This window comes from Xenopus laevis, chromosome 2S (assembly GCF_017654675.1).
Source record: "Xenopus laevis strain J_2021 chromosome 2S, Xenopus_laevis_v10.1, whole genome shotgun sequence".
Classification (NCBI taxonomy): domain Eukaryota; kingdom Metazoa; phylum Chordata; class Amphibia; order Anura; family Pipidae; genus Xenopus; species Xenopus laevis.
Genome location: NC_054374.1, coordinates 165080710 through 165096956, shown reverse-complemented (window position 1 = coordinate 165096956; position 16247 = coordinate 165080710). Strand labels below are relative to the sequence as shown.

General features: G+C 42.8%; 1 protein-coding gene across 4 annotated transcripts; it reads left to right on the top strand.

The window, feature by feature from the left end:
• The first annotated feature begins 1850 nt into the window (after positions 1 to 1850).
• p2ry6.S (pyrimidinergic receptor P2Y, G-protein coupled, 6 S homeolog) lies at positions 1851 to 14541 on the top strand. Of its 4 annotated transcripts, none has more exons than XM_041584624.1 (3): positions 1851 to 2089; positions 11408 to 11507; positions 13264 to 14541. In XM_041584624.1, exon 3 carries the CDS (start codon positions 13307 to 13309, stop codon positions 14294 to 14296), a length of 990 nt encoding a protein of 329 aa, XP_041440558.1. In that variant the 5' UTR covers positions 1851 to 2089; positions 11408 to 11507; positions 13264 to 13306; the 3' UTR covers positions 14297 to 14541. The 4 variants fall into 4 exon arrangements, with proteins under 4 accessions (XP_041440558.1, XP_018105903.1, XP_041440559.1 ...); XM_018250414.2 differs by having other exon boundaries at positions 11408 to 11511; XM_041584623.1 differs by lacking the exon at positions 1851 to 2089 and adding an exon at positions 10093 to 10432 and having other exon boundaries at positions 11408 to 11511.
• Positions 14542 to 16247: the final 1706 nt, after the last annotated feature.

The following is a 16247-nucleotide window of genomic DNA, read 5'->3' as shown; positions in this document are numbered from 1 at the left end:
TCAGTGCTGTTTTGGAGCAGATTGGGAGAGTTCACTTGCTTGAAGCGTAAGGTCATTAATGTTAATGGGGAAGTTTGACTTTTACAGGTTTTTCAGGTCTCTTGGGTCCAAACCCCACCACTTATGACCTGTTTGACTCACAACTAGGCTACTAAGCACTTCAACCTTCAGGCTATGACTCCTTAGCTCAGGGATCCCCAACCTTTTTCACCCATGAGCAACATTCAGATTTAAAAAGAGTTGGGGAGCAACACAAGCAGGGAAACCGTTCCTGGGCGGTGCCAAATAAGGGCTGTGATTGGCTATTGGTAGCCCCTATGTGGACTCTTCATCTACAGGAGGCTCTATTTGACAGTACACCTGGTTTTTATACAACCAAAACTTGCCACCAAGTCTGGAATTAAAAAATAATCACCTGCTTTGAGGCCACTGAGAGCAACATCCAAGGGGTTGGAGAGCAACATGTTGCTCACGAGCTACTGGTTGGGGATCACTGCCTTAGCTCATAACAAGGTTACAGATATATAGAAACATTGGGGTAACAGTCACCCTGCTATAGTTCCAGGGGTACCCAGGGCACAAATAAGCACTCACCCCAAATCTCCCCCTAACTGACCTTCAGACTGGGCCCCTTAGCTCATAACAAGGTTACAGATATATAGAAACATTGGGGTGTCACCCTGCTATAGTTCCAGGGGTACCCAGGGTACAAATAAGCACTCACCCCAAATCTCCCCCTAACTGACCTTCAGACTGGGCCCCCTTAGCTCATAACAAGGTTACAGATATATAGAAACATTGGGGTGTCACCCTGCTATAGTTCCAGGGGTACCCAGGGTACAAATAAGCACTCACCCCAAATCTCCCCCTAACTGACCTTCAGGCTGGACCCCCTTAGCTCGTAACAAGGTTACAGATACATAGAAACATTGGGGTAACAGTCACCCTGCTATAGTTCCAGGGGTACCCAGGGTACAAATAAACACTCACCCCAAATCTCCCCCTAACTGACCTTCAGACTGGGCCCCCTTAGCTCATAACAAGGTTACAGATATATAGAAACATTGGGGTAACAGTCACCCTGCTATAGTTCCAGGGGTACCCAGGGTACAAATAAACACTCTCCCCAAATCTCCCCCTAACTGACCTTCAGACTGGGCCCCCTTAGCTCATAACAAGGTTACAGATGTATAGAAACATTGGGGTAACAGTCACCCTGCTACAGTTCCAGGGGTACCCAGGGTACAAATAAGCACTCACCCCAAATCTCCCCCTAACTGACCTTCAGACTGGGCCCCTTAGCTCATAACAAGGTTACAGATATATAGAAACATTGGGGTGTCACCCTGCTATAGTTCCAGGGGTACCCAGGGTACAAATAAGCACTCACCCCAAATCTCCCCCTAACTGACCTTCAGGCTAGACCCCTTAGCTCATAACAAGGTTACAGATATATAGAAACATTGGGGTGTCACCCTGCTATAGTTCCAGGGGTACCCAGGGTACAAATAAGCACTCACCCCAAATCTCCCCCTAACTTCTTTTAAAACACAAGCCACTGTTCCGACCTTCCATAAGGGAACTAGATCCATAGTTTGGGAGCATCTGGTTCTGTACAATTCTTAGGTCTTCACCTCATATAACTCTAAGGACTCGGGAGAAGAAAGGCAAAGTAATCCCTGCGGAAGGCATTTTCTCTAGGATGAATCAGTACAGCACACTATGCTATGATTCTAGTAAATCTCTGGTATAATTAGAGGGCTGCTCCTACGCAGCGGTTCAGTAGTCCAGTACCACTAACAAGTCCCATATCATTATACAGAATTGTTCGCAAGCTATTGCATCTATTATGGCTGTCGTTACTCCCTCTGCTTGATCTCTAGCCATTCCCTCTGCACAAAGCACTTCCCTGGCAGTGAGTGAGCAGCAGAACTAGTGGCTGGAGGCGTTTCCAATGGGTCTCAGGGTGCAGAACTTTACTTACACACAGGGGCTGGCCCAGAAAATCTCCAAATGATCCAGTTGGGCGCTGAGCTTCCAGACTTCTATTCCCGGGCAGATATAGTGGGACTATGGCACAGGGTGGAAGGTAAGTCTGCTGGGTTCTTGGATTTATATGGGGTTAAATGGAATAAGCACAGGATCAGAGAGCTGATATTGGGGGGGATCTGTTATTATATATATTTATATGTACAAAAATACACAAAGCTGGGGAATCTCTTTATTTCCAAAAATAGAGACGGTAAATTAGTTTGGGTATTGGGAGCAGAGTGTCAATGGATGTGCAGCTCAAGAGACTGGAAGAAAGTGGCTGTGACAGGCAGACAGGGGTGCCAGTGAGTGAAATTGGCAGGTATGGGATCCATTATCTGGAAACCTGTTATCCAGAAAGTTCCAAATTATGGAAAGGTTGTCTCCCATAGACTCCATTTTATCCATATAATCCAAATTTTTAAAAATGATTTCCTTTTTCTGTGTAATAATAAAACAGTAACTTGTACTTGATCCCAACTAAGATATAATTAATCCTTATTGGAACCAGAACCAGCCTATTGGCTTTATTTCATATTTACATGGTTTTCTGGCAGACTTAAGGTATGAAGATTCAAATTACAGAAAGATCCATTATCTGGAAAGCCCCAGGTCCCGAGCATTCTGGATAACAGGTCCCATACCTGTGATAGGTGGTGCCTCAATGCTCACTGTGCTTGTCTGTCTATGGAATCATCTGTGAGTGCCACTGAATATAATGGTTCCCTGTGCCAGTCTATGAATTGAATGATCTGTGTGAAACTTTATGGAAATATTAGGGAATGGAATTATATGTTAGTGGAATTACCTGTGTGTGCCCTTTATATAATGTACCAGTCTGGGAATGAAATGATCTACATGTGCCACATTATGTATATTGTCAATTAATAATCTTGTGCTTGTTAGAAACAATGGAGACTTTTCAGAAAGTTCAGATAAGGTACTTAATACAGGTATGGGACCTGTTATACAGAATGCTCGGGACCTGGAGTTTTATACCTTAAGTCTACTAGAAAATCATATAAACATTAAATAAACCCAATAGGCTGGTTTTGCTTCCAATAAGGATTAATTATATCTTAGTTGGGATCAAGTATAAGCTACTGTTTTATTATTACAGAGAGAAAGGAAATCATTTTTAAAAATTTGGATTATTTGGATTAAATGGAGTCTATAGGAGATGGCCTTTCTGTAATTTGGAGCTTTCTGGATAATGGGTTTCCAGATCCCATACCTGTACTTACTTCTGGGACATTTTTACATTGGTGTTACTGTTCCTTTAAAGACAGAGGGGTATGTGCTATTTAAAAGTGATATTTCCGGGCACAGATTGCTGCCTGTGCTACTTGGGTTACACTGGATGCTGCAACTGTCAGAATCTGTGCCCGACTGAGTGTGGCTGGTGTTACTCTGCATTCATGGGACTGTGCCTTCCTTATCCACGTGTGCCAGTCTGGGGGGCATTCTCATTATATTTCTTGATGGCAGTGCCCCACTGTGTCGTGTTTTGCTTTGTGCCTCTGTAGCAGTTCTGATGTCCCCCCTGTGTGCAGCAGTGACCCCCTGTAATTCCTAATGAGCCCGGACCATCTCTCAATTAAACAGAAGAAAAGCCTGGCACTGGTACTGGTACTGGAGGGGCATTTGGGACTGTACATGGCACAATAGAGGGATTAATCGCTCAGTGACTCAGTTCCGTCATTGCCCGGCACCCAGACAACCCTGGTACTTTAATTGCACTCACAGATATAGATCAAACTGCCCTGTCATTAGTACATTCACTTCCACCCTCTCAACTGTCACTTGTGCCAACTCCTTTTCCAACTTCTATTCTATGGAATAATAAAATGATATTAAATGCTGTAAAAAAGTAGATGATGTGGCCAGTAGGTGTCGCTGTTTCATTAGAGCAATGGCAAGGGCTGAGGGGCTTTATATTCTATTCTGGTGTTGTGCCCACCCAGTACCAGTGCCACCCTTCTGTGCTGCCAACTTGTTGCAACTGTCGCTTGCTCATTGCCCATTCCTGGCCCTTCTCTTCCATCTCTGTGTGGTTTGGGCAAATGTTATAGTTTGTGTATAAATATATATATATATATATACAGTATATAAGGAATTATTTTTTGGAACACCACTTGTTATTTTGAGCTTTTATTCTCAGTAGTTCTAATGATACACCAGAAAAGACTGGATCTTAAAGGAGAAGGAAAGTCTGTTTGCACTTGGGTTTGTCAAATGTTAGGCACCCCCAAGTGATTGTATTGACTTACCTGAAACCCCCGGGCCTGTGTCCTATCAGCAGAAAACTGCACCGGCCCATTCTATCGAATGAAAAGCCGAACTTTAACTAAAAAGCCGCTATTTCGTTCTACTGCGCATGTGTCTGCCCAGGGACATTTGAAGAGAAGAAGCCGGAAGATCTCTCCGTGGTGCTCACTAGAAAAACCCTGGGCTGGTGCAGTTTTCTGTCGATAGGAGCACCGGGCCGGGGGTTTCAGGTAAGTCAAAACAATCACTTGGGGGTGCCTAACATTTGGCACCCTCAAGTGCTGCAAGCAGCACCGATTCTGACAATGCCGCCCCCCCCCCTCACCAGCGTACGTGTCGGGAGGGGAGGCAGAAACACTATTTCGGAGAGCGCAATTACGCTCTCTCGCAATAGTACAGCCAAATTTCCAGTTTAAAAACCGGAAATTCGTCTCTTAAGGGTGCAGGAGCGGCTTTTTGCTGCCCCTGGAATCCTTTCAGGCGCTGCTCGCCTCATTGGAGGAGCGCCCCTGGCTGCAAGCCTTTCCTTCTCCTTTAAAGGAACAGTGAACCCAAAAAATGTAAGTGTTTTAAAATAACTCTACAATAGAAAACTCTACTATAGTTTATATAAACAAGCTGCTGTGTAGCCATGGGGGCAGCCATTCAAGCACAGGATACACAGTAGATAACAGATAAGTACTACTATAGTTTATATAAACAAGCTGCTGTGTAGCCATGGGGGCAGCCATTCAAGCACAGGATACACAGTAGATAACAGATAAGCACTACTATAGTTTATATAAACAAGCTGCTGTGTAGCCATGGGGGCAGCCATTCAAGCACAGGATACACAGTAGATAACAGATAAGTACTACTATAGTTTATATAAACAAGCTGCTGTGTAGCCATGGGGGCAGCTATTCAAGCACAGGATACACAGTAGATAACAGATAAGTACTACTATAGTTTATATAAACAAGCTGCTGTGTAGCCATGGGGGCAGCCATTCAAGCACAGGATACACAGTAGATAACAGATAAGTACTACTATAGTTATAAAACAAGCTGCTGTGTAGCCATGGGGGCAGCCATTCAAGCACAGGATACACAGTAGATAACAGATAAGTACTACTATAGTTTATATAAACAAGCTGCTGTGTAGCCATGGGGGCAGCCATTCAAGCACAGGATACACAGTAAGATAACAGATAAGTACTACTATAGTTTATATAAACAAGCTGCTGTGTAGCCATGGGGGCAGCCATTCAAGCACAGGATACACAGTAGATAACAGATAAGTACTACTATAGTTTATATAAACAAGCTGCTGTGTAGCCATGGGGGCAGCCATTCAAGCACAGGATACACAGTAGATAACAGATAAGTACTACTATAGTTTATATAAACAAGCTGCTGTGTAGCCATGGGGGCAGCCATTCAAGCACAGGATACACAGTAGATAACAGATAAGTACTACTATAGTTTATATAAACAAGCTGCTGTGTAGCCATGGGGGCAGCCATTCAAGCACAGGATACACAGTAGATAACAGATAAGTACTACTATAGTTTATATAAACAAGCTGCTGTGTAGCCATGGGGGCAGCCATTCAAGCACAGGATACACAGTAGATAACAGATAAGCACTACTATAGTTTATATAAACAAGCTGCTGTGTAGCCATGGGGGCAGCCATTCAAGCACAGGATACACAGTAGATAACAGATAAGTACTACTATAGTTTATATAAACAAGCTGCTGTGTAGCCATGGGGGCAGCCATTCAAGCACAGGATACACAGTAGATAACAGATAAGTACTACTATAGTTTATATAAACAAGCTGCTGTGTAGCCATGGGGGCAGCCATTCAAGCACAGGATACACAGTAGATAACAGATAAGTACTACTATAGTTTATATAAACAAGCTGCTGTGTAGCCATGGGGGCAGCCATTCAAGCACAGGATACACAGTAGATAACAGATAAGTACTACTATAGTTTATATAAACAAGCTGCTGTGTAGCCATGGGGGCAGCCATTCAAGCACAGGATACACAGTAGATAACAGATAAGTACTACTATAGTTTATATAAACAAGCTGCTGTGTAGCCATGGGGGCAGCCATTCAAGCACAGGATACACAGTAGATAACAGATAAGTACTACTATAGTTTATATAAACAAGCTGCTGTGTAGCCATGGGGGCAGCCATTCAAGCACAGGATACACAGTAGATAACAGATAAGTACTACTATAGTTTATATAAACAAGCTGCTGTGTAGCCATGGGGGCAGCCATTCAAGCACAGGATACACAGTAGATAACAGATAAGCACTACTATAGTTTATATAAACAAGCTGCTGTGTAGCCATGGGGGCAGCCATTCAAGCACAGGATACACAGTAGATAACAGATAAGTACTACTATAGTTTATATAAACAAGCTGCTGTGTAGCCATGGGGGCAGCTATTCAAGCACAGGATACACAGTAGATAACAGATAAAGTACTACTATAGTTTATATAAACAAGCTGCTGTGTAGCCATGGGGGCAGCCATTCAAGCACAGGATACACAGTAGATAACAGATAAGTACTACTATAGTTTATATAAACAAGCTGCTGTGTAGCCATGGGGGCAGCCATTCAAGCACAGGATACACAGTAGATAACAGATAAGTACTACTATAGTTTATATAAACAAGCTGCTGTGTAGCCATGGGGGCAGCCATTCAAGCACAGGATACACAGTAGATAACAGATAAGTACTACTATAGTTTATTGAAAGGCATCATTTGCCCTGATAAAGCGTAAGCGAAACTTATGTCGGCGAGCCTTCAAACCCTTTTTTTTTTTTAAAAAAAAAGGTCATTGTTGAAATCTTACCTTTTTAAACTTTAACTGAATCTCGGATCTAGAGAAATTTAATGGAATTGTAGCGCTATTAGCACAGCATTCATTCCTTTTATTCTCTTTTATCTTTAAAATTATAACTACAGCACTAGCACCTTATTTAATTCATATAAGAACCATGAACTTTTAGATTATTCATCAATTGTGTGCAGATAAATTTTATTGTGGGTCACATCACCTAATTTATAGCACTTAAGCACCTTAATCTTTTTAATTATTGATATATAACACAATCGATTGAAATACCATTAATTGTATGTTGGTGCTAAATTGATTGACAACTAAGCATATGTTCATAATAGCACTAAGCACTTATATAATTAGATCTCAATTAATTTTAGTAAGGTAGTGTGGGGTTTTACTGCTTTCTCTTGTTTTTAGTATATTTATTATTGTATAAATTGGTGCAAAAACACAATAATACAGATTTGTTTATTAAGTGCATGTCTAGTATACTGATTATTGGGGGCTCCTTCAAAATGGGAACAATATTGGCAGATTACAGGGGTTGTTCACCTTTAAATTAACTGTTAGTATGATGTAGAGAGGGATATTCTGAGACAATTTGTAGTTGGTTTTCATTTTTTATTATTTGTGTTTTTTGAGTTATTTAGCTTTTTATTCAGCAGCTCTCCAGTTTGCAGTTTCAGGAGCTATCTGGTTGCCAGGGTCCAAATTCCCCTAGCAATAAGGCAGTGGTTTAACAGAGATACTGGAATATAAATAATAAAGGGCCTGATTGTAGCCATACAGAGCAATAACTAATAATTTTTTTTTTGCCTATGGGGTCAATGACCCCCATCTCAAAGTCATAAAAAGTAGGCAAATATTCAAAACCATTGAAAAGAATGCAGACCAATTGAAAAGCTGCCAAGAACTATAACATATAAAGAGATGCTTGGGAAAGGAGTCAACTCAACTGAAATGCAGGAACTCAGACATATCTGTGTTTCTGACTCTCAGGTGCATTTCTTAAGTTAAAGTTGGCTTTGGAGAGATTAAACAATAGCAGCACTTAATGGTCAGCTATGGATTTCTCATATTCCCCCCTTCCTTTTATTATAAGTGCTGATCTCCCAGTGACGTTACTCTAAGGATTTAGGTTGAGAGTCGTGTTCCACAGTGTGAGCGTTTTGTGAGAGAGCTCCTATATATAATGTGCTGTTAGTATCTGTACTTTCCCATTAATGTTTCATTATGGTGCAAGAGCCGATCTCACTGTGTCCTACACACCCTTCCTTTTTTGTGTATTTGTAGTTTTATACATATAATAACCAAGAGAACAAGAGATACAGTAGCCAAACATGTCCAGAGCCGTTTCATCCGGGGCCAATTTGGCCTCCCACCTTTTGGACAAAATCGGATGATCCAGCCATTGGTGGAGACTTGTTGAACAACGACTGTATGAACATGTGCACCTTATCCAAGGGGACCAGCTGTACGATTGGTGTCTGGCTATTTTGAACAGATATCAGTTGGGCAGAACCTTTGGTGGGTCTAATGAATGTGTAGATTAACTAGCGTCTTAATGAGCCAAATCAGTATCTTCTAACTTCAATTTGGCTGTATACTAACAAAAAACCCACCACAGATATTCAGAACCAGTGGGTTTATATTTTAGGTGCATTTTAGCCATACCCCCATTCTACCCTTGGATACCCCATTCTGCCCTTGGATGCCCCATTCTGCCCTTGGATACCCCATTCTGCCCTTGGATGCCCCATTCTGCCCTTGGATACCCCATTCTGCCCTTGGATACCCCATTCTGCCCTTGGATGCCCCATTCTGCCCTTGGATACCCCATTCTGCCCTTGGATACCCCATTCTGCCCTTGGATACCCCATTCTGCCCTTGGATGCCCCATTCTGCCCTTGGATGCCCCATTCTGCCATTGGATGCCCCATTCTTCCCTTGGTTGCCCCATTCTGCTATTGTATGCCCCATTCTGCCCTTGAATGCCTCATTCTGCCCTTGGATGCCCCATTCTGCCCTTGGATGCCCCATTCTGCCATTGGATGCCCCATTCTTCCCTTGGTTGCCCCATTCTGCTATTGTATGCCCCATTCTGCCCTTGGTTGCCCCATTCTGCCCTTGGATGACCCATTTTGCCCTTGGATGACCCATTTTGCCCTTTGATGGCCCATTCTACCCTTGGATGCCCTATTCCGCTATTGGATGCATCTCCCACCAATCTCAGCACCCTGTCATATTCTGGGATACACTGGAATTTCTTTGGGTGCTTTTCTATGTGATTCAGCAATTCAGGTGCAAATCCCCAGCAGTGAGTGTCTGGGTTATTACTGCTGATGACCAGATGAAGTGGGTTCAAAAATAGGAGTGTTGTTAGTAAATGCGTTAAAAAATAGATTTTAAAAAAAGTAGTAAATATTGTAATTGGGTAAATGAGTGTAGAGTGGCTTTATAAATGGTTATAGTGTCCCTTCCATTCCTGTACAAATGTGGGACTAAAGTTTCTCTAATGATTCTGCAGGTACTGAGGGGGGCAGAGGAGTTATTACTCAGTTGGGCTGCAGTTAATACAGAACAAAGTGTAGGATTTTCACGTAACGTTCCCCAAGTCTCAGCTTGTGCCTCAGGGACGGCGGCCAATTCGGCACTTGGCACAAATGGATCCGACACATCCGCTCACTCCCTGTGTAACTCACTGACTCAGCCCATAGACAAAACAGATGTCTGCTGATAAAGTGCCTGCACTCGACAACAAGCGTTTGTGTAGTTATTGTTTGGAGTGTCAGCGAGTTACGCAGTCTCACTATGGACACAGCCAACAATCTGTGACACCGGACTTTTATCCCAAATAAAATCCCACCTACTAATGTCATTCTATGCAACTCTCCAGTATTCACTCATTAGACATATTCTTTAGTTGTAAAGTTAGATTTAGCAGGAATATTGCACCCTGTTTATATTCTCTGTACTGTCGGTTCTGACTTCTAATGTGGCAGAAGCCTGCTGGTAACCAGAGCTGCTTTCTCATACACTGTTTCAAGAGACAGAACCAGCAGTGCACAAAGGAACAGGCACTTTCAATAGCAATGATTATTACAGAAACTGTCAAGAGAGTCTGTTCCTCCTTATATTTAATGTAATAACAAAAAAAAAAAGGGAAGTATTCCGGGGTCCAGTGATGTGAGAGCCTAAAATGAGAAGTCTGGAGGGAGACAAGTCACAGAGAGAAGCAGCAGAGGAATTACTGGTCATACTGGTACCACCCAGGCAAAGGTATTTTATTTCTACATTGCTTTGCTGCAGGGGTTAATCCTACAGGGAACAGGCTGCAACAGTGTGATAGTGTGTATAATAAGGCAATACAGTGCCAGGGGCCAGGGCTTTAACTGTGTGATAGTGTGTATAGTAAGGCAATATGGGGCCAGGACTCTAACTATGTGATAGTGTGTATAGTAAGGCAATATGGTGCCAGGGGAAGGGCTATTGTTAGATTATGTGTATAGAAAGGTACCAAGGCCTGTGGGAGAAGGGGCTGTGACTGTGATATGGTGGGACTGGTAGAACAAGAAAGTGTCAGAGGTTGGGGCTGTAACTGCCAAAAGTCTGTAGCCCCTTTCACCAACGAGCACCCCCTCATGTGAAACGTCAGAATTTAAAAGTTATCTCATTACTTTTGAAAGTAGTGTCTTTCTACCCATTTCTGCACTGCTGGTTCTGACAAAGGAGCAAAAAGTCAACTTTGCACAGAGAGAAAAAGCCTTATCTTATCCTTGCGGTACATACAGTACTGGCCCGTGTTCCTCATGTTGGAAGCTCCATGGTCGGCCCATTGTTCATTTACTAAATTCATCGTTTCACCAGCAGCACTGGCACATACAATAGGGTCCCCGAGTCATGTGATAACTAAAGTGCTGTAGGTATAAATGCATGTGCTTATGAAACCAGGGCTTGTCTGTTTATATTCTCTGCACTGCTGGTTCCGACTGCTGAGACAATGCAACAGATCCTGCGGATTAACAGAACTGGAGGAGAATTGAGTTCTGCTCGAGGAAAGCAAACGTTGTGTCCCTAGCAGAAATGAAAGTGACATAATAATCAGATTTCTATTAATGCCCAACTTTATTTTTCTTGGTTAAAGGCAAAGTGTGTGGTTTTGTTACAGCAGCAAGATGGGGCCACTGATAGCCCTGCCTGGGGACTGTAGAGACGCACAACTAAAACACTGAATATTTAATTCTTTCCCTTTAGAAGACTGAGACACGATGAGCAGCAGTCACATTGCCCAGTGCAGAGGCAGCCGCAATACGTGGGAATCCCAAAGGTCTCAGTTTCGCCACCCAGTGGAGGAGTGAGTGAGTGCATTCATGTCATGTAAACAGCCACCCAGCTCTTTCTTATGGGATTCGGTCATGATTTTGATGGTGTCGTTTTTATTTCTAAATGACACTGTTTACACTGCAAATAATTCACTGTACAATATAAAATGTCATTCCTGAACCAGCAAGTGTATTTAGTTGTAATATTGGTGTGTAGGTGCATCTCAGCTCATTTTGCCTGGTCATGTGATTTCAGAAAGAGCCAGCACTTTAGGATGGAACTGCTTTCTGGCAGGTTGTTGTTTCTCCTACTCAATGTAACTGAATGTGTCGCAGTGGGACCTGGATTTTACTATTGAGTGCTGTTCTTAGATCTACCAGGCAGCTGTTATCTTGTGTTAGGGAGCTGCTATCTGGTTACCTTCCCATTGTTCTGTTGTTAGGCTGCTGGGGGGGAAGGGGGGGGTGATATCAGTCCAACTTGCAGTACAGCAGTAAAGAGTGACTGACGTTTATCAGAGCACAAGTCACATGACTGGGGGCACCTGGGAAACTGACAATATGTCCAGCCCCATGTCAGATTTCAAAATTGAATATAAAAAAAATCTGTTTGCTCTTTTGAGAAATGGATTTCAGTACAGAATTATGCTGGAGCAGCTCTATTAACTGATGCGTTTTGAAATAAAAAAAAATTCCCATGACTGTATCCCTTTAAAGGATAAGTAAACCTTTAAAATAAGTGAATGTAAAATTGATGAGGGGGCTATTCTAAGCACTTTTGTCATTTACATTTATAATTAATTTTTCTTTAATCCCAAGATATTAAGGGACACATGTAGTGTTACTATGAATGAATTTTGTTACAACAGCGCCACCTGCTGGTCAGTTTCCCACCAGTCTGACCAGCAAGTAGTCAAGGAAGTTGTCAGGAGAAAGAAAGAGGCTGATGTTCTTCTGCTTAGGAATAAAATTAGAAACCTTTCTCACACCTTTATATGGGCAGGGAAGTCCTAAGGTTGCAGTATTATAACTTGTGTCTGTTCAGAATGGGATGGTGAAATAAATAAACATATTACCCACACTGTAACTGTTACTAATTTAAAACAAATATACGGTGATTGCAAAAGACATTGAGCAGAAGCCGTGATTCAGCTGTTTCCTAATGTGAAGCCCAGACAAGTAACGTCAGACTCCGACCTTGACTGAATTAAAGGCAAAGGATCTCGGTCCAAGGGAAATATTTGTGTGGCACTGACCAATCAGCAATGGCCAGACATATTTAGTTTCGTGTCCATCCAAGACCAGCAACACAAATTGTCACCCCAATTCCCTGCACTCACTGACACAACTGCTGGAGATAAATGTGTAAGTGATATATCGCCATCTTCTGGCTGAAAATAATAGTGCAGCCTAAAATACCATTGGGGATGAGCTGTACTTGTAATGTCGTATTAAAACTAGTGATCGGGCCTGGATTTGTGGAAAAGCCAAAAAGGCCCGGGCCTAGGGCAGCAGAATTTTAGGGGGTGGAAGAATTTTAAGGGGGCGGCTTACCACCCAACCACACCCATATTCATTCGGAATCGGAAGCACTGGGGATTCACAGGAGATACAATAGTTTATTAAATTTCCTTACGCAAGGCAAGGGGATGGGGGTGAGGAATGGCAAGAGTGCCTGCTTTGTAAATCCAGCCCTGCTAGTGATACCATCCCCTTTCCCTTTGACTATCCTTGTTTTGTATCAGTTCTCTGTCCATGGTTCTGACTTGTGTTTCTATTGGCTCCCAGGCCCTGATCTGAACATGTGATCACTGTCTCCCCATTAAGAAACATGGAGAATGTGACCTCAGACATTGGGGCGAGTAATTCCTGCACGTTCCACGAGGAGTTCAAGCAGATTCTTCTTCCTGTGGTCTATTCAGTTGTCCTCTTCTTCGGTCTCCCATTGAACTTCATTGTTATCCTCCAGATCTGCCTGTCCAAGAAATCTCTGACCCGCACGGCCATCTACACCCTGAACCTTGCGGTGGCCGACCTGCTCTACGTGTGTTCCCTCCCGCTCCTCATTTATAACTACATTCAACACGACTACTGGCCCTTTGGGGACTTCACCTGCAGGTTTGTGCGCTTTCAGTTCTACACCAACCTGCACGGCAGCATCATGTTCCTCACTTGCATGAGTTTCCAGAGATACATGGGCATCTGCCACCCTCTGTCCGTCTGGCACAAGAAGAGAGGCAAGAAGTTCACGTGGTGGGTCTGTGCCATTGTTTGGCTAGTGGTGGCCATGCAGTGTGTGCCTACATTCATGTTTGTCTCTACTGGAATCCAGAGGAATCGGACTGTGTGTTATGACCTGAGCCCTCCGGCCCTGTCCGAGCAGTATTTTCCATACGGAATCACATTGACTGTCACGGGGTTCCTGATCCCCTTTATTTCCATCCTGGCCTGTTACTGCAGAATGACCAAGATCCTCTGCCAGAAGGATGACCTCAATGGAGCTCTAGTGCGGCAGAAGAAGGACAAAGCCATCCGCATGATCATCATTGTAGTCATGGTCTTTGCCATCAGCTTCTTCCCTTTCCACCTCACCAAAACCATTTACCTGGTGGTTCGCTCTCAGGACGATGTGCCCTGCCTGGTTCTCCAGACTTTCGCCATTGTCTACAAATGCACCCGGCCCTTTGCCAGCATGAACAGCGTCCTGGACCCCATCCTTTTCTACTTCACCCAACAGAAGTTCCGCCAGAGCACCAAGGTCTTGGTCCAGAGAGTCACCTCCAAGTGGAAGTCGACCTCCTGTGATAAAACTAATGGCTGATATGGACCTTCTGATCCTACTCACCAATGCCCTGGAACTGGGAACCTTGTGCCTTCAAAGAGATATGGGGGTGACAAATGGCACTTACTCTTGGTTTGGCTGCAATGAGGAGGCGCCAATGACCTTGGCTGATGCAAGTAAAAATGAAATTAAGTCAATGCAAAGTTGACGAGAGTGTTATTCTAACCACTTTTGTAATCCACGTTCATTATTTATTTTGTTTTAATTCCAAGATATTAAGGGATACATGTACTGTTAATATGAATGAATTTTGTTACAACAGCGCCACCTGCTGGTCAGTTTCCCACCAGTCTGACCAGCAAGTAGTCAAGGAAGTTGTCAGGAGAAAGAAAGAGGCTGATGTTCTTCTGCTTAGGAATAAAATTAGAAACCTTTCTCACATCTTTCCTAAGCAGAAGAACATCAGCCTCTTTCTTTCTCCTGACAACTTCCTTGACTACTTGCTGGTCAGACTGGTGGGAAACTGACCAGCAGGTGGCGCTGTTGTAACAAAATTCATTCATATTAACAGTACATGTATCACTTAATATCTTGGCATAAAAACAAAATAAATAATGAATGTACATGGCAAAAGTTCTTAGAATACAATCTCTTATTTTAAAGGTTTACCTATTCTTTAAAGAAGGAATGGGAGAAATGTGGTTCCTAAATATCCTTGGCTGTGGCCCTGTGAGTCAAACTGTGAGCAGCCCTTGTAATGGAGAGAATTGGCCCTGAATACACTACCAGAAAGGAGACAGCTCACCTTGATATTGACTTGTGATGAGAAGTAGACAATGTCAGTCTATAACATTTTTCATCTGAGGGCCCATTCATTCATCAAAGCTCTGGATATGGAAGGTCCATAGGTGATAGGTTACCCCTCTCTTCTCATTTGGGAGGGAAGGGGTCAGGCTGAGGTCTGGTGCTTAGGGCAGCACCCAGGAATGAAATAGAGCCCTAATAGTACTGCTCTATGCACCTTGTACAAGTGCTGTATCTCTAGAGGAGGTCCGGGGGAAAAGGAGGCTAATGCACTAAGTTACTCCTCTGTCTTGTTCCAAGTTTCTCTTAGTTTCATTGTTGTAAAAGTGGATATAAAGGTGAACTTTCCCTTTAAGCTGCAATGTCACCCAGTGGTCCCATGGTAGGAGAAGCTTCAATATGTCATTGCTCATAGAAGTGCCATTTGCAGTAGCACCAGTTATACCAAGTTCCTTTCCATAGGCTGCAACACAACAGCGCCACCTGCTGGGACTCAATAGATTGATATCAGCTGAAATAGTCTGAGCCCATATTAGTGGCAGCGTTTAAAGGAAACATGGGAACTTATATAATATATGGGAATGTTGCCAACCCCAGTGAGACCTTATTTTATTTTTATTTCACGCGTTTTACAAATTGTCAGACTGTGAAGTATATTTTGTTGTAATTTAGATGTAAATCAATGTGAATTATTGTTATTGTGTAATCTCTGGGGGTCCCGTTGTATTCTTGGGAATTGCCCATCTCTGCCTCTATATAAAGGACAAGCTACGCCCGTGTGACAGAGACAATTATATTCTAAGGCTTCATCACAGTCTGTTAAAATTATAATTTTGTTCATTTACATTTTATTCGTGGGAAATCCAAAATTATATTATTTAAAGGGGTCGTTCACCTTTGAGTTAACTGTTAGTATGACGTAGCGAGGGATATTCTGAGGCAAATTGTAATTGGTTTTTATTTTTTATTATTTGAGGTTTTTGAGTTATTTAGCTTTTTATTCAGCAGCTCTCCAGTTTGTAATTTCAGCCATCTGGTTGCTAGGGTCCAAATTCCACTAGCAACCATGCATTGATTTGAATAAGAGACTGGACTATGAATAAGAGAGGCCTGAATAGAAAGATGAGGAATAAGAAGTAGCAATAAAAATAAATTTGTAGCCTTACAGAGCGTTTGTTTTTTAGAA

Excerpts from the sequence above, each read along its gene's own strand:
- p2ry6.S (XM_041584625.1), top strand. The coding sequence starts at position 13,307 with ATGGAGAATGTGACCTCAGACATTGGGGCGAGTAATTCCTGCACGTTC.